The 22219-nt window shown below is 39.8% G+C and overlaps 3 protein-coding genes across 4 annotated transcripts; 1 reads left to right on the top strand and 2 right to left on the bottom strand.

Moving 5' to 3' along the window:
* Positions 1-226: 226 nt before the first annotated feature.
* mrps11 (mitochondrial ribosomal protein S11) lies at positions 227-2972 on the top strand. The gene is made up of 5 exons (XM_083900684.1): positions 227-368; positions 556-744; positions 1274-1403; positions 2218-2283; positions 2814-2972. The coding sequence occupies exons 1-5, from the start codon at positions 289-291 to the stop codon at positions 2919-2921; spliced, it is 573 nt and encodes a 190-aa protein (XP_083756810.1). The 5' UTR covers positions 227-288; the 3' UTR covers positions 2922-2972.
* A 294-nt stretch (positions 2973-3266) lies between these two features.
* On the bottom strand, positions 3267-15336 carry pdpr (pyruvate dehydrogenase phosphatase regulatory subunit). Of its 2 annotated transcripts, none has more exons than XM_083901059.1 (18): positions 15258-15336; positions 14199-14472; positions 13855-13988; positions 13514-13595; positions 12929-13092; positions 12656-12777; positions 12429-12546; positions 11921-12070; positions 10905-11097; positions 10569-10693; positions 9629-9784; positions 9010-9143; positions 8422-8570; positions 8220-8332; positions 7974-8068; positions 7790-7879; positions 7474-7656; positions 3267-6245 (listed from the first exon to the last, which is right to left on the bottom strand). In XM_083901059.1, exons 2-18 carry the CDS (start codon positions 14459-14461, stop codon positions 5838-5840), a joined length of 2679 nt encoding a protein of 892 aa, XP_083757185.1. In that variant the 5' UTR covers positions 14462-14472; positions 15258-15336; the 3' UTR covers positions 3267-5837. The 2 variants fall into 2 exon arrangements, with proteins under 2 accessions (XP_083757185.1, XP_083757184.1); XM_083901058.1 differs by having other exon boundaries at positions 15223-15317.
* A 2097-nt stretch (positions 15337-17433) lies between these two features.
* pnoca (prepronociceptin a) lies at positions 17434-19679 on the bottom strand (the record flags this gene model as incomplete). The annotated part of the gene is made up of 2 exons (XM_083900986.1): positions 17434-18051; positions 19560-19679. The coding sequence occupies 2 exons, from the start codon at positions 19677-19679 to the stop codon at positions 17434-17436; spliced, it is 738 nt and encodes a 245-aa protein (XP_083757112.1).
* Positions 19680-22219: the final 2540 nt, after the last annotated feature.

Below are 22219 nucleotides of genomic sequence, written 5' to 3'. Positions count from 1 at the left end.
GACAGAAGTGGGGGTATAGTGAAGTAATTAAACCATTTGAAATTCAAAAAAAGATACGTGCTGTGTCGATATTATCAAATATCCAGTATTTCAATTGTCAAAATTCACGATCGAGCTTGCGAGTGCCGCATGTATTTATCATCATAGTTGTAATATTATGAATTCACCACCCCTAAAAATAAAGCTAATAGTGGTACGCTCTGTAGTTACAGCGCCCCCAATGTCACGTTTGCTGTCTGAAAATCATCTAAATATCTGGCTGTGAATTTGTTGGTAAACGTATACAATATGTATAAATTAAATTGTGTATTAGTTAACAACGTATGCCGCCAGTTGGTCGCCTCACTGAATGCAAGTGGAAGCTCTGTGTAAGTGTTTCTTTGGTCTATCTTACTAGCATCCTTGTTAGCTTCAGGCAAACGGTGCTAAAGACGGTCTGTTTTTGTATATAGTCTGTCATTTAACAGCATGCCTAAAGCACATATTAACTGGTAATTAAATTAAGGACGCTGGTTTGTGAAGGTGTTGCTAATATCTCTCTGTCTTTATAAGCAGCGGCCTGCAGAGAACACTATGCAGCAGTGCTGTCAGACTTCAACAAACTTCACCATCCTCCTCTGACCCTGAGCAAACCACAGAATTCAGCACTTTTCCTCCTCTGCCTGGTCAAGACAGTGCTCTGAGATGGGGTGGAAAAAAGTTTGAGGATTTACCAATCGTGAACATTAAAGCCACATACAACAAGTAAGTGGAAAATAGAAATTTGACAGTAAACAGGAAGAATTATACATTATTGTAACACATATGCTTATATTATTATAGAAGTATTTTCCCTGGACTTGCAGTATGTTATGGAAAGTTGCTCTACATGGGTTTTCTTTGTAATAATAATCTTTAATTAATTAGATCTATGTAATGAGCCTTAGTTGTCATCTCCCGAGCATATGAATTTACTATGATAAAGATCTGTTTCCAAAAAGGATTATAATATAATCCTTTCTGGAAATATTATGTGCAGCTCAAATGCAAACAACTAAACTAAACATTACAATAAGTAAGAGTTAACACAACACATAAAACATGTAAAATGTAAAATATTTACATGTCTTGATGAGGCCCCTGGGGTCAAACACATGTAAAAAGTTAAATGGACCGTGCAGTTTGTCATGTGTAGTATGAAATACATCCGTTAATTGAAAATGTTAAATTCAAATTTTAATTTTTTAATCAGTTATGAGTCGCTGACCCACTAACCTGTTCCGTCCTGTCCCAGCACACACATCCAGCTGACAGACAGTGCGGGACAGTCGATGGCCAGGGCATCTTGCGGAACAGAAGGTTTCAAGAACATCAAGAAGTCAACGCCGATCGCTGCTCAGGTTACAGGCATCTCTGCTGCCGCAGTAAGTTCTCATATTTTTCTCCGACTCTTGTCATTTACTGTAAGACAGCAGGTTGGAAGCTTGGTGTCTTGCTCAAGGACAGTTGCACAACAAGGTATACGACAGTAGAGGTGTTGTCTTTTGTGTGAAAAGACAGTCTGTCTTATTGTGTGAATACAAGGTGATTTCAGCTCTTGATGCTTCCGCGTTCAATTTAACAACCTGTAATTTTTGAAGCTGAAATGTTTGTTGTAAAGCTTTTCCTCTCTAAGGACAATGATAGAGTGGAGCTGTTGCTGTTAAAAAGCTCATTTAGTCTTTGTGTTAGCCTTATTTAGAAACAGAACAGAGTTAAGGCCACATTTTTCCACGCAGTTATCAAACTGGAGATGGTAAATTTGAGGAAATGGCTTTTATAATATAGGTTTGGGAAATAGTAGAACAAAATATACCTCTAAATTGAATTGTTACTGAAAATAAAATGAAAAGGACATTTTAACAAGATTTTATTAGTGAGTAAAAAGTCTGGTCAACTTAGATCAATTTGTCCTTTTTTTTCTTTCATTATGGAATAATAAAAAACTACCAACTTTTTCATTAAGAGTGTTTCTGTTTAACCTTAAAATGGCATCACACAAGCATAAAGTCATGACCTTCAGTCCTTCACCTCTTTTAAAATAATCAAAAGGTGTCAGTGTGTCAGCCACTGTGACCATGAGGACGGAAGTCATCCCTGTCTATGTACAGACACACACAAAAAAGGGAAACTATTCAGTGAGTTGACTTAAATTGAAAAAATGCAAATTAATTCTCTATTTTCTCTTGCTCATAACAGAAAGCCACAGCAAAGGGAGTGACGTATGTTCGTGTTGTGATCAAAGGTATTGGTCCTGGACGTCAGGTAAGTTTGTGTTTTATCAACAGACATTCAGAAAATCCTTTTTATCCAATGTAAATCTCTTTTGAGTGATGTTGCTGCTACAATTTATGTCCATAAACATTCCATTCATTATTTGTTTAGGGTATAAATTAGATTTTCCAATGCTCCATGCAACCTCTTCAGAGAGTTTTGTCTGACAACCAGTGAAAACACTTTAAATTTCCAATATTAACCCGATTTCAGCTTTATCTGAGAGCAAAGAGAGCTAGATACACAGTCGGTATATGAACATATGACGTAGTCTTTCTTCCTTTGTGTTGGGTTTTACTTTTTAAGTTCCTCAAGTTTAAGTTTAAAGGTGCTCAGTGGGATCATGACACAACAGGATGTAGAGGTTTTGCATCTTGTTGGACTAACACTGTTGTGTTGATGTAATTGTGAATAGGACAAACAAATAAAAGTTCATAATTCATAGCTGACACTTGAGTTTAAGGAGCCACCGACATATTGATCTGTTCCCGTTAATTAATTATTCTATCTCTGTTGTGCAGTCGGCAATCAAAGGCTTGACGATGGGAGGCCTGAACGTGGTATCCATCACCGACGAAACCCCCGTGCCACACAACGGATGCCGCCCACGCAAGGCCAGAAGAATGTGATTCTCGAACCATAATGCACTGCAACCGAAGCCATTGTGTCGTGTGTAATCTGCTAATAAATTGTTTTTTTGACAACATTGAGCATAGAACAGGTGTGTGACATTCTCTGCTGCGACAGGTGACACATGAAAGAGCCTTCAGTCTCACCACAGGCACTAAGATGTTTGACAGCAGGCGGCACAGAAGCGGACTGATGGCACCATGTAGGACACAGACACACAAACACACAGAACAGATGATGCAAACTGAACCTTCTGGTATGAACACATTTCTCTTTATATGTACCACTAGACGGCAAAACATCTGTTTGATATGATACAAACAACAGTGTGAAAGCTTTGGGGGATGGCTGGATTTACACTTCAGTGTGAGAAGAAATGGAAACACAAAGCATAAGAGACAAACATGCAGTAAACTATTGTCAAGGTCTTTGCTTTTTTATGTGCGTTTGAGACAAATAACGCCAGCATCCACAGACTTAACAGTCATTTTCTCCGTTCTTATCTTGATCTTAAATTCACACCAATGTACATTAATGTGATAAGAAGAGTAAGACGGTGTACAAATATGATTATGGAGTCTCACTCAATACACATATGAACTGAACATCACCTTTAGAGAATGGTAAATTGCAACAACAAAGTCTAGTGTTGCCATTTAGTGTTGAAGAGATGCATCTCATCAGGTCAGGGCCAAAGCACTGGTCAACACTTAAACAGACTACTCATACAAAGACTGTTGTTAATTCATTGTACTCACAAGCACACACTTTGATTTAATATAAAAACCTTTTTTTCCCGCAAAACATAAAGTGCACATGAGGAAAAAAAAAGCCCTTTGTACACATAAGTATCTGACATTGAACAAATTCATAAAGCAAGTGGCATTAAGCCACCAATGTCATCTGGCCAAATGTGTCATCTGTTGACAATGCATTGTACAATTTAAGTTGTGGCTGCACACTAATGTATCCTAAAAGATTACTACCCAATGAGGTGGTTAACCTGAACCTACCCAGAGCAAACACCACCGTCACAGACTCATTTTGAACATTTTACATCTGCAGCCAAAACGCCAGAGATGTCAGGAAACAAGTAATCGACCCACCTTAAACCAAGTATCAGGATGTAAATAGGCCTTCTATATTCTTGTTGGCAGCATAACAGCAGCTCCTCATCCCGTTTAAATTGAAAGCTGCTGAGTTTTTCTCTCAGAGGTGAAAGTGCTTCACACAGGCCTGAAATAAACTACTGCTGCTGCTCAAGATCAAGATGATTTACAGAAAAAAACAAAAAACAAACTTGGTACTTAAACTGAGCAAATAAAGGACCAACCTGTAATTTTCTAAATATTTAGTTGGATCATCAATGGCCCTTGACACATTCAGCAAATACTCTCGCTGAAATGTGTGTCCATCTCAATGTGTCGGAGAGAGGGTCACAGCAAGGCTGCTAGAACCTTTGTTTGGATCACACATTTGCCTTTAATCTTCTACCATCTTAAAGCAAGGCACTCCGTGTGTATGTTATCAGAGGGATGTTTGCGCTCTTCTTTAGCAGGTCACACTAAACTTCAGATTCCCACCAGGTGAACACACAGTTTAGTGTAGAGCCCATTGACACCAGGAAAACAATGGGATACTGTAAATAACAAAGTGTGTTCATACTAATAATTTTGCTAAAGTGCCTTCCAACAGTCTTACAATGGTAGGGAGATCTCCCTGACCCAAGTCAGAGCATTTAATATTACGCACAACTGTAAGAATAATAGATCATCCAGCTGACATAATTTAAAAGTTATATAGATAAAAAGATGCAGTAGAGAAAATAGAAATTTTATAGACACTAGCTATACAAAAATACATTATAGTTTATTTCACATAGCAATGAACGCCTTCCTTTACACAAACATCTTAACTCAAGTAAAACTCATATCACGAACGTCTGAAAATTGTGGGCTCCAACCAACACATCTGGGATTAAAGCTGCAGACCCAGCTTCTCCATCCCAATTTTCCTCATCTATGGGTCACACACACGACATAATGTCACGCATTCAACCGCACATCAACGAAATGAAAAAAACAAACAAAAAAAACACCTCAGCATCAGAAGAGCAATGCTGACACCAAACGCTCAAAGGACATAAATAATAGGTTGGATTATATTACTGCAAATTTAACAGCAGAATAACAACAGTGGAGAGTTGGTGGGGGGAGGTACAAGGATGCTTTAAGTAGCCTTTTTGGGGTTTTTGTTTTGTTTTTTCAACAGAACAGGCAGAGGATTTATAGGCGGCACATTAGGAAATGGTTTAATGTTTCCCCATTGACTAAAAAAGATGTGTTCCCTTCAATGTTAAGCATAATGTTGTGGGGATGGAATATTGTTACACATTCTTTAAAGCAGCAAATTTACATTAAAAATGGAGTCATGTCATGTCTACACTGACTATGTAGGCATTCGAAACCTCAAAGTGTCTGAAAATCCAAATTGCAGAAGATTGTCGCTTTCCCTTCTAGGTGGGTTAAAGTGAACAAAGTGAAATCAATTCTCATGAGCTAGTGTTGGTGTCACCTTGACAAAGACACCTAACTGCAGATTGTCCCAGTGAACACGTCTCTGAGACGGAGTGCACTGTGTTCGTGTGTAAAAGGAAGACTGATCTTAAAAAGAAGTGCAGATGAGCTCAAGCACCCGGGTGCTGTTAAATATTGCACTTTGAAAGAGGGAGATGCAACATAGAGGTTAAACACCAAAGGGACAAGGAGTGATTGTACCAATAGCCCTCTGAGGATGAGGCATAAAGAGGGAGTGATAGGTTGGTACAGCAAGGTTAGTGCAGGAGTGGATTTGGTGAGGAGTATGACAGCAGCAACTGGTGCTGAGGCAATCAGAAGGATTTCTGTTACTCTGCATCACTTCCCATGGAGGTTGCTAAGCTCCATGTCTTCCTTGCGGCGTTTTTGCTGTGTGAAAAGGGAGCTGAAAGGGTAGAGTTTGGCTTTGGCTGGGTAGCGCTGGCCAGCAATGTCTACCTCATAATCACCGCGGTTGATGAAGTCCGGGGTGATGGGTGTGGGGAGCCCCTCTGGACTTGGTGGCGGAGATACAAAGCCAAGGCAGACATGGCGCTCCAGGGTATAACTGTAGGCGCTGCTTGTGGTCGCTCCAGCCAGCTGACCGTTACAGTAGATGGGCTCTCCCCACCATGGCCAAAGGTCCAGCTCAGTGTCATGATCCTCCAGAACCAGCATGACAAACCGCCGAAACACACCATCCTGACGCTGCTGCAACAGCGCCTCACGGCCAAGGAAATCTGTGTCCTGATGGTGGCAGGAAGACAAAACAGGAGAAGAGGGGGGGTGGCAGAAACAAGAAGAGTGTGACATTAAGGAGTGTGGGAAGATGACAGGAAAAAAAATTTGAACATATTCACACATGACACAACTGTCAGGGTGAATACCACAGCACCAGGGAACCACAGCTTCTTAATGGACCCTCTGCACAGCTGCCAATTTGACAGGTCACAGTAGGTGTAAATAATAAAATTAATGATGGCCAAGTTCCATTATACTTCCTCAGATTCAGAGTGCATGCTGGTTCACTGTCATACTGTCCCGACTTACATAAACTGAACAGAGCCACGGTAACACCTGTGCTTTCCCTGCAATAACAATAAATGGCTGCTGTGTAAAGGCCCCATTTCACACATTTCCTCAATAACACATGATGGATACTTGCAGCAGAGAGCAAACCTGATGTTCCACTGGTTTCGGGGCCACCTGTTGTGCCTGCAGGTACAGTCTGATGACATTCTCCTTTTATTTCAGCAGAGACTACAACCCATATGTTGAAGGTTCCAGTAAAGGAGGTGGTATAAATCTTGTTTTGCTCCTTTCTCGTCTACTTAAAGTAAAACTAAAATGTTCCATAACAACTTAAGCGAGAACATGAGGTAATAGGCTGAAATAACAGCCTGACAGTACTGATACTATCGTTAAATCTCTTTACCAAAACCACCTTAACAGCGAAGAGCTGGTGTTTTTTGAGCAAAAACAGGAAGTGACTTAAAAGACTAGTTTGTAATATAGCGGTATGAGCTGATATTTATCAGTCGTCTACGACAGAAAGTGCAGCATAAGGTAACACTCTCATCCCCTCCCTGAAGGGTGTGAGCAGTCACTCAGCTGTGTGTGATGAAATTACTTCACACCTTATGGGAGAACCATCCATCATCTTTTGCGGAAAAAAAAACTCAGGGTAATGCCGTCTTTAAATGTTAAACGGTTGTGACAAGCTATGGGGGTCAGCAGATATTTAGAGTGGAGACGTGTGTGTACACAACTTGACACGTTTTCTCTCTCTCTCCTTTGTGTGTGTTACACAACAGAATCACTATTATAGCATTATACGATGCTAGTCTTAGTTAGAATTAGAATTAAATACATTTAAACAATGTATTACATTGTACCATGCGGTTATACTTATACTATATATTCTGACAGTCAGGCATGATAGCATGATGTGGTTACAGATGAACTGGCAACAGACCTGGTCAAACTTCACCCTGAACTCTCGTCCACACTCCAGTGGGGTGGTGAAAGTGTCGAGGTCCTGACCCCAGAAGGCAAAGAACTTCTCTATGCGTAGGCTGCGCAGTGCGTAGTATCCTGCATTACGAATTCCGTACTTCTGGCCCACTGACATCACTTCATTGTACACGTGCAGTGCATACTGTAGGGAACAGTAGACAAAAAACTGATGTTAGAGTTACTGTACTGTGCAGTATATAGAGTGTTTTCTAAAAGCTCGCAAACAATCCTGTGGATTGGTAAACACATAACATTTGAGTGTCTGTGGGTCGCACCTCAATGGGGATGTAGAGCATGAAGCCCGGCTCCCCAGTGTGAGTCATGCTCATCACTCTGATCCCATTAGCATAGCCCACACTCATTTCCTGTAAACACACATTGTCAATGACCTGTCAATGTCAGAATAACCAGACATTACAATCATAATGTAACGTGTGAGTAATGATGTCCGTTTCCTACCTTACAGAACATGGAGGGGAAGTGGTCGGGTGTCATAGGAACATATGACAGCTCAGCCAAAACATCCATAGCACGGGGGCCAATAAGATTTAAAGCTGAAGATGAGAAAACAATACGCGCAGTTTAGATCAGACCCAGGTAAACCAGTATTATTAATATATGAACTCATTATTAAATGTGTTTACTAGATATCCTCAAAAAAGTTTGGAAATGGAGTAGACCTAATAAATGACGACGTGTGCTTACATGTGTACTTCCAGCTAACATCCTCTAGGTGGAGCTTAGGGTCACTGGGCATGTGTTTCTTTATCCAGTGCCAACAGTGGACCTGCTGATCCGTTGGAGAGATGATGAAGTAGCTGCACAGGAGAGAAGAACAATGTAACTTCATTTGAATGGTGATTTAAAACCGTGGGCCATGTCGTGGTATTCTCAAAGTCTTTCAAACCTGTTCTTGCTGATGCGGACTACACTGCAGTCATTCTCATATCCTCCTCTCTCATTCAACATGCCGGTGTGGACGATGTGTCCAACGGGGACGTCCAGGTCATTGGCACATAGGTGTTGCAGCAGCTCAAGAGCCTGGTCTCCTGTTGACTGGGACATCAGGAGAGACGAGAGAGTTTAGACTTGGGAAACACATCAGAGGAGCAATGAACAGCCTTTATGACCCCATTCTGATCCTGTATTAACATTTATCCTGAGTGAACCAATCTGTCGTGAGTGGACTTCGGGCCACTCCATTCACAAGCCCTGTTTCATGTGACAGCAGTGTAGTGATTTTTTACACTCAGCTCCTTTTCCTACCCTCTCTTCCTGTCACTTACACACACATTGACAGCAAACACACCTCTAAAGGCAGTATTTTGTTCCTTCTAACAGACATGACGTCAGTGAATATGGGACAGGAGAAGCCACATGTGGATCCATACAGGATGCATGTCAGTGTGATTGGATTCCTCAGGGTGGACATTAATACAAGGTCTGAACGTATGTGGTCCTTCAGGTCAGTTGTCAACAGGGCATCGTGACTCACAGTCAGCTCAAACTTGGTGAAGGAGGACATGTCAATGACACACACGGCCTCTTTGCAGCATTTCACTTCTGCTCCAACAATGTCAAACCAGTCTGGTTTGTAAAAGGTCTTACTCTGGTCCAGAGACAGCAGATCTACAAACACACAAACATATGGCATTTAATCTGGGTATGCTTTAAGGATATACAGTTCATTGGGTTCCTAAGAGTTATGACAATATAAATTGTGTGTTATAATATCGCACAATGACAAAAACAATGCAGCACAATGTTTTAGCGAAATCATATGCTTGATAAAAGCCCTAAATATTTCACAGTGTATGGTATTAATATTTGTGCAACTATATTATTATTGTGTATTATGTATGTATTTATCAGCATGTGACTTGATCTAAAGTATGTACTGAGGTTCTGTATTACAGTGAAAATTAACAGTAACCATCCTTCAAATATCATCTAGACCAACATCCTTCACATTACTTTGCTCAACTTACAGAGAGCAAAGTAATGTGAAGGACCTGTATCAGAACATACAATATAATTACTGGTGTCATGTCAACTCTATTGGCAGAAAAGCCTTGATGATGTAGGTTGCAGCATTGCTATTCAGTAACATTTACCTTTCCCATGAGGAACAAAGTATTTGGGCCTTTCAAAGCCATGTTTCTCCATCCACCGAGCTCCCTGGGTATCCAGGCGGTCATACAGAGGGCTGGTCCTGAGTTGACGTCCAGTCTGAAAGTCCCAGCGAGGAACCTTCAGTTCATACATCAAAGCTGAACACACACACACACACACACACACTTATGCTTGGGCCATTGTATATGCGTGCACTGCATGATGACTACTCTTTTCCTGCTATTACATAGTACATAGGATTTTTGGCCATAAAATTATTCTTAAGACACTAATGCACACATTTAGTTGAGTGCAAGTATTTAAAAATAAATTAAAAATGGAATGGATTCCGGGTAAAGATACACTGACCTGTGGTCAGATACAATTGTTAATGTCTCTTTTGCTGTGAACTATGGACAGATAACATATAAAATAGGTGAGAGCTCTTATTCTGAAGAATAGCAGCACAGTTCAGGTGTGTCCGACAGAGGCAGTGAGGCTGCTCTAATCTAATGTGTGCCTGAATGAAAATAAAAACGTACTGCGCACACAATTCCAATGTGGCCCAAGGCCTGAGGAAGCAAAGGCCTAATCAGACGAAGAGCAAAGGTGAACAAAATAATATCAATTCACATAATTATTAGCATTGCAGGGTACAACATACATCATCACAACTACTTTCATAATCTATCTACCCTGATGGTTAAATAATCGAAACTATCCAAGTTTTATTCATGGTTTATTGCTTTTATTACTTTTGTCCCATTTCCATGACCTTTGATGCATCATCAATGGCAGGTAATTTTCTACTTAGTCTCAAGAGAACATTAGTTCTTACTTTTAAATGATCTTTCACTCCCTCATAACAGGTGCAATATTCGTATTATATTCCTCTAATTAATTCAATAACTGAGCACAATCCCAAAGTGTTCCACTACTCACGCATGACTTCCATGACTCTATGTCTCAGGAAGGTTCGGCTGCTCTGCAGGTTACCAAAGCGTTTGATGTCCAGTGGCCAAACGTTAGCCGTGGGGTAACCATAGGTCATCCACTCTGCCAGATACCTTTAAACCAAGTCACACGCAAAAAAAACATTTGTGTGTCATTGCAATCAAACCAAAACATTTCCACATCCTGATGATAAGGAATTATTTCCATGAGTTTTCTGAGTAATTAATTCAGGTGTAAATAAAGTGCACCTCAGCCTTTAAAAATATTTAGTTATGTTCAGCAACATATGATATTCTCTTAAAAATACACTTGACCCATTCTTACTTGCCAGCTCCTCCAGCAAAAGCCAAACCAGAGGAGTTCATCCCTGCCAGTACATAGTAGCCAGAGATGCCCTGCGTCTCCCCCATCAGACAGCGCATATCAGGGGTGAAGGACTCTGGACAGTTGACCAGCTGAAAGATCTCAGCTGACTCCAGACCCGGCATTCTCCTCAGCAGAGAATTAAGCATTGGCTCTGGAGTCAGAAAACAAATAGCGTTAATATACAGTGTTTTCAATACACCATGATTCCCATTGACCACACTGCTTCTGGTCACAAAACATTATTATTATATTTTTATTTTATTTATCTATTTTTTTAATAGTTGAGTGTGTTTATTTTTTTTTTAATAGTTGAGTGTGTTTATTTGCTTTTTGATTTACTACTAAATCCCATCGTGGTGTGAGAGACTTAACTCGCCCAACCTCCTGCTGCACAACAGGAAGTGAAACCTTTTCCCACATTGTGCCATAAACAGACCAGCAGAGTTTCCTACGTGGCAGCCGACACAGTTACGACAACCTCAAGGGCAGGGCTTCTAGAAGTTACACTATGCAGTTCCTCTCTTTACTCTAATTCTGTCAAGTAGATAATTTACCTCAATTTCAATTTTTTTCTTAGATTGCATCACAGCCTTGCAAATCAATAAAAGGGAAATTTTACATGCAAAAAAATTGTAATTGAATATTTAACTGAAGAAAGAAACATGACAGTTTAGCCTGTATGTGTATGCAGTTCAAGGTTAGTTGGTGATTCACTGCCGTCTTTACTCAAACCTGTCAAATGAGTGAGGGATCTCAGATTACTGGAGAAAGGCCAAGGCCAAACAACAGGTGTGTCTGTGTTTAGGACTTTGTTTATAGTGAAATTAACAGCATGAAACAAATATTCAGAAGACTTTAAAAGCACTGATCTTGCAAGATGTCTGAACGAGATATTTTTCTTTCTTTAATCAACAATATAAATTTATCAATGGAATAATAAATTATTGCCTCTAATCCCTCCCTCTCTCATTTACCAAAGTGGTCCCAGTCCTCCTGCATGTTCTGGATCTCCAGCTGGTTACGGCCCTCAGTGAAGATAGGTTTGGGGTTCTTCTCAAAGCCCCCAGACAGAATTCCGCCCTGCCATGGCCGTGCATATATCCTGCCATCCATATCAATCACCACTGGAGACAAGACACAACCCAGTCAGATCATCTTCTCAGGGAATGTTTGTTGCAAACACAAAACCCCATTACATTGACATCAACACGCAGGATAACACTGCTGCAATATTATTACTGGTGAAAGTACTCATTAAGTACAGAGTCAGTTATAAAGATTTGTTTATATGAGCAAACAGTGCTGCAATGACATCATGTATCAGACATGTATCAACACCCTATGTCAATTAATACCTATGGGTTTCATTTAAAAAAAAATAATAATAATTGATCAATGCTTGCAGTGTTGTTTGCTTATTACAAGCATGATTTTTTTTTTTTTTTTTTAAATCAGACATAGGGGAAGTTTCATGTGCAAGACCTGGTGTGGTCCCTGGTAGTGGCTCCTGCAGAGGTTTTGTGAGTAGGTAGAAGTGTTCACAGCCATGAAGAGGAACAGACACCTTCATCTCACTAGCCTGGCCCAACTCATAGGCCCACTGGAACAGAGACAGACAAAACAAACATGTCAAGGCAACCTCAGAAGCAAAGATTTATGTTGGCATAAAGAACTGTTGACGTATTTCACAAATACAATGCAACGTTTACTTGTCCAGCACAGTTGACAAAGTATTCACACGCAATTGAGCCCCTGTCAGTCTCCACCGCCTTCACATGACCCTTCTCCACCAGAACCTGCTGAACACTTGTCCGGTCCAGGATCTGAACCCCTGAAAAGACAATGAGAAGTAGGATAGGGCAAAGGGCAGAAGAAGGAAGAATGGAAGTAGATGGCAAAAGGAAGTCAACGCACAGCACTGCTGATTAAACATTTTCTAAAGTATACCATTATCAGTTGTGCAGTGGCTAGTTCTGAGTTACCTTGTCCAGCAGAAGCCACAGCCAAAGCATGATTAACTTCAGGTGGAGACACCACAGCATCTGAAGGCAGGTGGAGTGCCCCTACCAGGTCATGGATATTGACAAGAGGGTGTAGTTTTGCTATCTCTTTAGGTTTAATGATGTTACAGCTGATCCCCATGACCCTGAGAACAGAGTATAGAGAATACAGACCAAGGCTTAATATTAAGACAGAAGGTGTGTGAAGTGTAACTCTTGTTACATAAAATATCTTCAAAAAATCTACAATAGATTAATTGATTTTGCTTTTTTTATGTGAAGAAAGATAAGCACAGAGTTAAGTAGAAGACAAAGATATTGGACATGATCACTGGTGTGATTTTTCTACCAGCAATGCAACAGTCCAGTCAAAGAATAAAAGTAATATGTCTATGTCTAACAGCATATTGCCATAAGGCAAAATGTTTCTGTCCTCAAATAGCAAAGTCAGAATCAAGGAGTGTCTTGATTTTTATATTAATATTAATATTAATTCAAAAACACCGGGCCACATATGAGGAAAAAGGTCTATCCATATAATAACGACTAAAGGCTCTCATGTCTTACTTGAGTCGGGATGCCAGGCGTTTCAGAGAGATGAAGCGATCCTGATTTTGTGCAAGACATAAAGACCCCGTGTTCACATAGCCTGACATACAAACACACACATACCAAAACCAAAATGAAGTGAGTCAACATGTTTCACAATATTCAAGGTTATTCATCAGTCAAATACAAAACAAAGTCAAAACAACTGCTTTCAAACTCAAAGCTGTACAGCTATTATCAATCTAGTATTGGACAGAGCAAAAACAAAACATTATTGTAAGTATGACTACACTTAAATACCATGCAATGAATATACAAGTATATATGAGTAGGCATTTGCTTAAAATCATGCAACAGACCTGTTCTGATCCCCGTTTCCTCCTCCAGCTGCTGGTAAAGACTAATGGAGTAGTTGGCCATTTGACATTCAATAGCTATGGGCTTTGCCACACTGACAATACCAGCGCATAGCCTAGTTGTTCCAGCACCAAGTCTGTCAACAGAACAGAAAATATAGCATTAGCAGAATACAGCTAAACTGACAATTCTTATTGTGATTATACAGTGCGTCATAATTTAGAAAGTGAATTTATTCCTGTCCATGAGTATTTACGATGTCAGGAAAGGTGGTAGAGTTGGAACTGCTGAGCTACCACCTCTTACATGTCACACATTCCAAATACATCATGACACAATATCTTACCTGCCCTGTTCCAGGAGCACGATGTCAGTCCAGCCCAGTTTGGCCAGGTGATAAGCTACTGATGTTCCCACGATGCCCCCTCCACAGATAACCACCCGGGCCTGGCTGGGCAGCGGGAGCAGCTGGGAGTCTCCGTTGACAGTCATGCAAGTGGGAGATGTCCAGAGGCTCCTGCCTGCCGGTCTGTAGCCCATGTGAGGAAGCAGCAGCCGGGGGAGCAGGACAGGGGACAGAGCCCTGGAGCTCCGCACACAGCTGCCCATAGCTGCGCTTTCTGCACACACACAAACTGATTATGTATTCAGAATAAGAGCTGAAACAAGTGATGTATATATATTGTTTTGTGCGATTATGAATCAATGATATATACATATTTATGTCTAAAAAGCTAAACAATTATATTATATATTTATTTTTAAAAAATTTAAAAACCTTGGATTAAATTTTTTATTTCAAGGTTATTATAACTGTCACTAATCGAAATGTCACAATCTAAGTTTGATGAGGACACATTGAGTTAGTTGTTTTGGTAGGTGTCTTTGGTCCAATGATTGCTATCAATCAGGTTGGTGTATGAATAACTAAACCTGGTTGACAGTTCATACACAGACACTTTGACTTGGGGAAGGCAGGGGCCTGGGAAGCCTTCAAGGTTGACTTGCTTTTGGTCGTTCAGCTGTCACAGGGATATTTCCGACTGATATTCGCACTATATCATGACTGCAATAACACCTTAGCAGTACACGTAGTTACAGCATGCGGTACATTGAATTATCATTGTGCTTTCGGTTAAAAGTGTAAGTGCAGTGTCCCTCATCTAGATTATTAAACTTTTGATAGATTTTTCTGACGTTTTCGGGTTTTGTTTTGTTTAAGCTCACTGAGTTACAGTTAGCATGATAGGCACTGCAGCTAGCAAGCATAGCTTTGGCTAACGAAAAGCTAACCAAAGCAACACCACTGGCTACTGCGTAAGCGTCGTTGAGAGACTTTATTAAATTGTTTATGGCGACAGAAAACTCACGGAATCAGCCAATTCCAGACGCAGTGATATCTTACTGAATGACAGGACTGAAACCAGGGGGTGGTGTTGTCGTACAACACAAAAGTCCTGTTTGGGTGCAGCTCAGCAGCGCCCGGCACACAAGTCAACCTCAAAAAACAAGATGGACTTAGTTCCGCTTAAAACTTTCAAAATAAAATCATATCAATCCGCTGGCATCTCAGAGCATTTATGTATGTTATTATAACGTGTAATGTGTAAAAAATATTTGTAATTGTTAATTTATTGTCTCAGTTTTTAAAATTGTACTGAGTTGATTCCATCATTTCTAAATCCGCTCTGTCATACACTGCCATCTGCTGTTCAACCCTGGAAGTGATAAAAACCACAAACGTTATTTTTAAAGACACTGTTTGTGACTTCCACGATGTTTTCATTTACTGAGTTGACTGTAAACAGTTGAGTAATGTTAGATGGTTTAAAAAAATGAAAACAGTCAAAAGATTTGAAAAAGTGATTAAATACTCAGTCAAACAACAAATGATAATTGTTGTCCATAAATTTTCAAATGTACTGCTTCACATGAAAAACAGAAAAAATAGTAAAGAACATTATTATTTCTTGATTGGGATGTCAAATTATAGTTATTGACTCGCATTCCTGAACAGAAAAAATTGTTTTAGTGGTCAAATGTTATGCTTGATTCGTTTCTGACCCAGTGAGCCGCCTCAAATTTGGGAATAAAAAGGTGAATTAAGTTTTATTATTTGCCTTGTAGGTGGTCTAATACATTTATTAAGTACTGTACGTTCAAATATGCATGCACTGTATGTGTACAGTAGTGTCCACTAAGGGGCGCCAAAAGCCTGTATGTTATGGAAGAAGTCTACATAGTTGTGGCAGTGACAGTACTTACCAAAGGAAGAAATACAACATGTTCTCAGGAGTAATTATTGTGAGTGCTTTTTTCATGAATGAAGCCTTTAAACACTCCAGAACATGCTCGCATGGATGACGACTTTCTCTGTTGTGGACGTAGCATTTGTGATCTATTTGATTTGTATTTATTCATCAGTTTCTTTTAAATAAAAATAAAATGTCTGTGATTATTAAAATAATAAAGAGTCACCCTAAAAGAAGGGCTCATGGTCATTAAAGCTCGCTGCTGGTGCTTTAATAGGTGAGTCATAAGTTATTAATGTGGAGAAATGTTATTCTTTTATATAATTAATAATTCTAAGTTCATTATATAGTGAGCATTTGAGTGAAATGTTTATTAATAACCGTTTTACCTAATTGTTATTAGACAAACAATCGTGAAATAAGGGATACACAACAGTTGCTGCATGACAAGCCACAAAGGAAATAGCAAACTATTTTTATTGACATGTTTGAATTGAGCTATTTACAAGTTCTCATAATGGACATAAAACATTGCACACGTTACAGTTAAGAGACAAAAAATATCAAATACTGTTTGTACATGTAGGAATCTGGACAGGACAGCCAGTCAGAGATGATGCTGCCACTTTATCTTGTGCAGGACATCAATAGTTTTACTGTATTTGCATGGCTGTTCATTGCTGTGCAGTATTTGAGTTTACTATTGTACCAAATTGAAGTGGAGATATTTCAATTAAAGCTGCCTGTCACCATTTTGTCAGGGTATTTTTGGCACAGTTATAAATCGGTGTGTTTTACATCACTACATTACCGCTGACTTTACCTATAACCACGAAATGGTGTCGCCCTTTCACAAAGACTGAGCTGTACATCAAATCCTGCTAGATTTGATAACAGATGCTTTAGATAGTTTAGTGTTAGGAGACACCAGGTTATATACGTGACCCAGCACAGACATGAATATGCAAATAGATGGAATCACAAATGCAATAATCATTTTTTTGTTGTTGTTTTTATTGTTGATTTACCTTTGTTTTGCTGCAAAACAATCAAGGACTCTTAAGGATTCCCCCTTTGGCAACGTTCAGCAAGTGCTTGCGCATCTAATAAAATAAAACATGAAACCAGTTTATCCATGTGTACAAGAAGCCTGGAAAGCATCAGGGATTACAGTGTTTCAGAAGTTTACTTCACTTTTTGGTAAATGAATCGATATCAACAGATCAGTTTTGGTGTCACTGGTTAAAGTGTGTCACACTGGTGATTGTAATACACATGAAAATACCCCCAGGGACTTCTTTTATGACGTTGGCTTAAAGGTGCACTCTGCTAAATCTCATTCTGTTGGGTTAGGTCCTCTGACACGCTGTTGAATTCGGTGGCCCGGGAGCTCATACCCAGATACTGCTTCAGAAACTCACTGAAACGTTTTTGGTTGTTCCACTTGCGGGCTGACTTACGGATGCCAATGAAGCCACCGTATCTCTTCTGGTACGATCTTCCTGGAGACATCAGCTTCTTGTAGCCGTGCCTCCCTTTGACGAAACCACCAAACCTCTTGGAGAAGCTCAGCCCTACGTCTTCATGTCCCCTCGCTGAGATGTCAGCACCCCTTTCCTCCTGCCCTTCTTCCTCCTCGTATTCATCCTCAAGGGACAGGGCATTCTGGGAATTGTAGGCAGTGTTCAGCTGGCTGCCCTTGGCCGCCAAATCCCTCTTGTCCACCCCAAATGCCTGGGTCACGTGATCGTATCTTTGCAACGCAATGGGCAGCAATATACCTCCCTCCACTTGCTCTTCCTCCTCTGGAAACAGGACCTCCACCTCCTCTTGAGATCTTTTCCGCGTAGGACCAGTAAGAGAGGACACCGGTGACGACAGAGCCCTTTGACAGAAGTCCCAGGACAGGGCTGGGGAGATGTTGCCTTCACACTCAATCAGACACACCTGACAGAGACAGATACAATCTTTGATTTATTTTCTGGAATCAAACCATATCACAGAATTCACATTACAAAGAACATTTGAACTCTAAAAAGTTTAATTGAGTACTAAAACTATACTCACTCAGAATTGTGCCTTGTTTAAACAGTTGTACTTTGTTGACTTGTTGTAACAATCTAAACACAGAAACTCTATGGGCCAAAACTGGCCCGGACACAATTAACACCTAAGGAAAATGTTCAAGTGTTATGAATATGACTATGCAAATACATTAATAGTATTTTAATTATTCAGACAAGAGTGCTTTGGAGTTTTCTCTGACTTGGGTCACAGTTGTGTCCTGATATCTTGTGAAGCAGAACGTTGCATACTGAACCTTTAAACCGTATGTTAGTGTCTAATATGGAAATGCCAAACAAGGGAAACATAAAAAATGAGAGGGACATGTTTACCTCCGCCTATGGGGTTATATATTATATTTTTTTAGGATTTCTGTCTGTCAGTCCATCTGTTTGCAGAATTATGAACAGTTTTCAATGTCATTGTTGACCAGACTGTACAGGAAAGGTGCAGGTGTAGCAAACGTCACTTATGATGAATTATATCTTGCTTTTTAAAGAAAAAATTTGTCTTTTGTGACAAAAATCTAGATTGTGCATGTCATGTTTTATTCAAATCCTCTTGTAAGGGTTGTTTGAGTGCAAAGTCCTTAACTCCCCTCTTAACAGGCAAATATTGATTGGCTTTCTGGGCTTGACAGTTTATATCTTGGATATCTGTGGAGTGAGCTAATCACAGTACCTCTGCTCCGCCCATTGATTTCTGCAGAATTTATATGTCTTTCAACCAGGGAGCAAAGATGGAAATAAAAAAAAGAAGGAGGAGGTCTGGGGGTGTAAAAGGGACAGGCGTCTGCAGATGACAGATGTCATTGTGTGTGACCTTTAAAATCAAGAGGCAGAGACGGCGCAAAATACTTTAACCACTTAAACGTTCACTTAATGTTTTTTTTCTCGGCCGAACAGCCTGTGACACAGACATGCCACGCACGCAGAGATACAAAAAAAACAACCAGCAGGCATGAGCGCTGAGAGGAGACACATCTATCCCCAGGAACCGTTTCGCCAAAACAAATTAAAATTCAAAGAGTATTTTGTTTAACTAAGATAGTGAGGGAGATGGAGGAGAGGACAGGGTTGATACATGGAGGCTGCACGAGGGGAAATTCCACTTTATCTGTAATTAAAAGAGCCCTTGGACAGAAAATGCTTTATGATTTTGTGTATTTGTGTAGAAAATGAGTCCAGTTTTGTCTCTTTGTGGTGCATGATTTTTTATTTTAAAAATGTGCTTTTTGGTTTTGGTCCGTTAAGTGTAACGAAATGAGTCAGAATTGAACATTGGCATGGCAGTTTAAACTACACACCTTAAGATATGTCATTAGGTTTGACGTTTATGTTTGATTGCATGTTCTATTCGGGTGTGTGTGTGTGTGTGTGTGTGTTCCTCACCATGGTGTTGAAATTGAGCTGTTTGGGCAGGATGTTGCTGCAGGACAGACAGTCCGTCTGGCAGTCGCTCTGTCCAGGATCGCACAGACAGAGCAGCAGCAGAGCCACCACAGTCTTCATGGTCCCACCGTCTGCTGCACAACACAGGACAAATTACACAAACACACAGGTCTTGTGTTATTAGTGGCACTTGCACATTAACTAACCTTTTTGTGTGCACCCAAAGTAAGACATAATAGTTAGATCTAAATGTTTGTGGCTTATTATACTTATGTAACTAGAATTAGCCCTCAGCAGTTCTATGTCTCCACTGGCCCGACAGCTTCAGTCTACACATTTCTTTTTCAGACTCATACAGCATGCATAATCTTGACGTAAAATGAATTTGAAGGACAACAGGCCAAAAAAGCAAGCAAACAGATATAAATCACAAAGTGCTTTACAGCAGATAAAATGGTGCACATAAAACAAGATTATGGGGAAGTGGACTCAATAGAAATTAGATTTTTTTTAAGACCAGTGTAAATATAAATGAAACAACAATCAGTCGGACAATAAGAGCCATTCAACTCGGACTAAAAGCATGTCAAACAGATTTATTTGCAATGCTTTCTTAAATGAATCAGCATACTCAAGGCAACGTAAAAGACAAGGGAAGTGCATTCCTAAGCCGTGGCGCTGCAGCCTGGAAGGAGACGTGTTTTGAGAGCCCGGCGTGACATTTGACCTTCTGTAAACCAAATCTAAGCAGTTAATAATAGTCTAAACAACTAATATTCGAGTCTAAGTGAATTTTTGACCCAAATTTGATAGAATTCTCTTGGGGGTGATGTCATACATTCACTCATTCATTCGTCTTCTACTGCTTTATCCTCCATATGAGGGTCCCAGGGGGCGCTGGTGCTAATCACAGCTGACATAGGGCGAAAAGGCGGGGTCACACCGTGGACAGGTGGCCAGTCCATCACAGGGGCACATAAACAACCAGCCACTCTCACACTCACACCTCCGGTCAATTTGGACTGTGGAAGCAAACCAGAGAAGAACCCCCCCCCCCCCCACACACACACACACACACACACACACACAGGGAGAACATGCAGAAAGGCCTTTGTCCTGATTCATAAGGCATCAATCATTTCATCCTTCGATCCTATAGTTTGAACCAGGTTTGAAAGGATATCCTCAAGATCTTCTTGAGAGATCTCAGGCTCACAAGAATGGTACTGAGCTATACAGGCTGTAAACCTGATTACATGATGCTTCAGCCATGGCTGTCACCATCGTAGTGGCATAAAAATGTCCAACACAGAGTAAAATTATTGGGTGAAAAGGGAGAAAAAAAAAAGTGAGAGGAAGGGGATTATTCAAAACACATTTTTATGTGTGAAAGTGAACAAAGCAGACAAAGACGTGTGGCTGTTCTGGTTGGAACAGCCCAGTCTGCGTAGTCAAATGTCAGAAACACAACCAGAGTTTTCATCTCATTAAATAAACTCATTAACTGCTTTAATTGATGCCTCAATTAAGGCCTCAGGCAATAGACTGAGTCACTGTTTGTTGCTGCCAAACACCCACTCAAACCCACATGCTCAGTCATCACACACACAATTGGTAGACACTTTAATACCCTATAATAATCACACAACCGCGCACGAACACTGCAGCTTGTCATTGTCTGATAAACGGATGAAGCAGAACACAGTTTCCTTTAATAATATTACTCAAATGTTTTTTTTTTAAATGTATTCAGGATAATTAAATTGTAACTCCACTACTCATTACTACTGCATTTTAATCTCTAGCTCCTCTGTATAAATAATATAAGCATAAACATGTGTCCTGTCTGTTTAATGGAAAGAGAATAGGACATCTGAGGTGGAACGCCATTGTTCAGTTAGCTGCAGTTCTTATTATCCCCCTGTTGTCCAGCCTTTTGTCCCCACCTGTGCTTCTAAGAATTAGCAGAAATCATTTTCAGCATTCGCAAAGAAGTCATATATACCCACACCTGTGTTCTGTGTGTGTGTGGCATGTATCTACAGTTTTGTCATCAATAAAATAAAAGTTTAAAATACAAACAATAAAAAATGTTATGATAAGACATTTTTAATTATCTATATAAGCCCTGTGACACTTTGTTTCGCTTTATGCTGCAAATGCCGCACACAGTTGTCAAGGTGCTGTTTACAAGTTTGAACACATTGATACAGTGTAGTTGGATTAAATTATGAATTTCACTCTTGCAATTAATATCATCTTCAAAAAATATACAGTATACTTTACAAATAATGAACAATATCTCATGTTCAATATACCGTAAATATCAAGCCCATACTGTACATATTATTGTCTATAATGTGCATTCATATTATTTTTTTAACCTTTATAGTCTTATTGTAGATATTTTTCTATATTGTACATTCACAGATGTGAAAATGCAGGTTTATTATTCATTACCTTTATCTTTACTGTCTTTGCTGCTGCGACACTGTAAATTTCTTATTTTTATCTTAGCTTAGCTTACCTAATAATAATAAACTTGGTGTTTATTTATAATAGCACTTATAATAGCAGGAAAGAAAGAAGCTCAACAGATCACACAATGAGTAAAGACTATAGAGAGAGAGAGAGAGGAAACAAACCTTTTAACAGAAAGA

The sequence above is a fragment of the Microchirus variegatus genome (genome assembly GCF_963457635.1).
Source record: "Microchirus variegatus genome assembly, chromosome: 14".
In the NCBI taxonomy this organism is placed as follows: domain Eukaryota; kingdom Metazoa; phylum Chordata; class Actinopteri; order Pleuronectiformes; family Soleidae; genus Microchirus; species Microchirus variegatus.
The sequence above is the reverse complement of the archived record's forward strand: the minus strand, read 5'-3'. Positions and strand labels throughout refer to the sequence as shown.

What these genes read in the sequence shown, in the direction of transcription:
- mrps11 (XM_083900684.1), top strand. Translation starts at nt 289, where the DNA reads ATGTATAAATTAAATTGTGTATTAGTTAACAACGTATGCCGCCAGTTG. An exon ending in ATTAAAGCCACATACAACAA is followed by an intron (nt 745 to 1,273) that starts GTAAGTGGAAAA and finishes GTCCTGTCCCAG; the next exon opens with CACACACATCCAGCTGACAG. An exon ending in GTATTGGTCCTGGACGTCAG is followed by an intron (nt 2,284 to 2,813) that starts GTAAGTTTGTGT and finishes TCTGTTGTGCAG; the next exon opens with TCGGCAATCAAAGGCTTGAC.
- pdpr (XM_083901059.1), bottom strand. Translation starts at nt 14,461, where the DNA reads ATGGGCAGCTGTGTGCGGAGCTCCAGGGCTCTGTCCCCTGTCCTGCTC. An exon ending in TGTGGCTTCTGCTGGACAAG is followed by an intron (nt 12,778 to 12,928) that starts GTAACTCAGAAC and finishes TTGTCTTTTCAG; the next exon opens with GGGTTCAGATCCTGGACCGG. An exon ending in CTTTGTTCCTCATGGGAAAG is followed by an intron (nt 9,144 to 9,628) that starts GTAAATGTTACT and finishes GTGTGTTTGTAG; the next exon opens with ATCTGCTGTCTCTGGACCAG.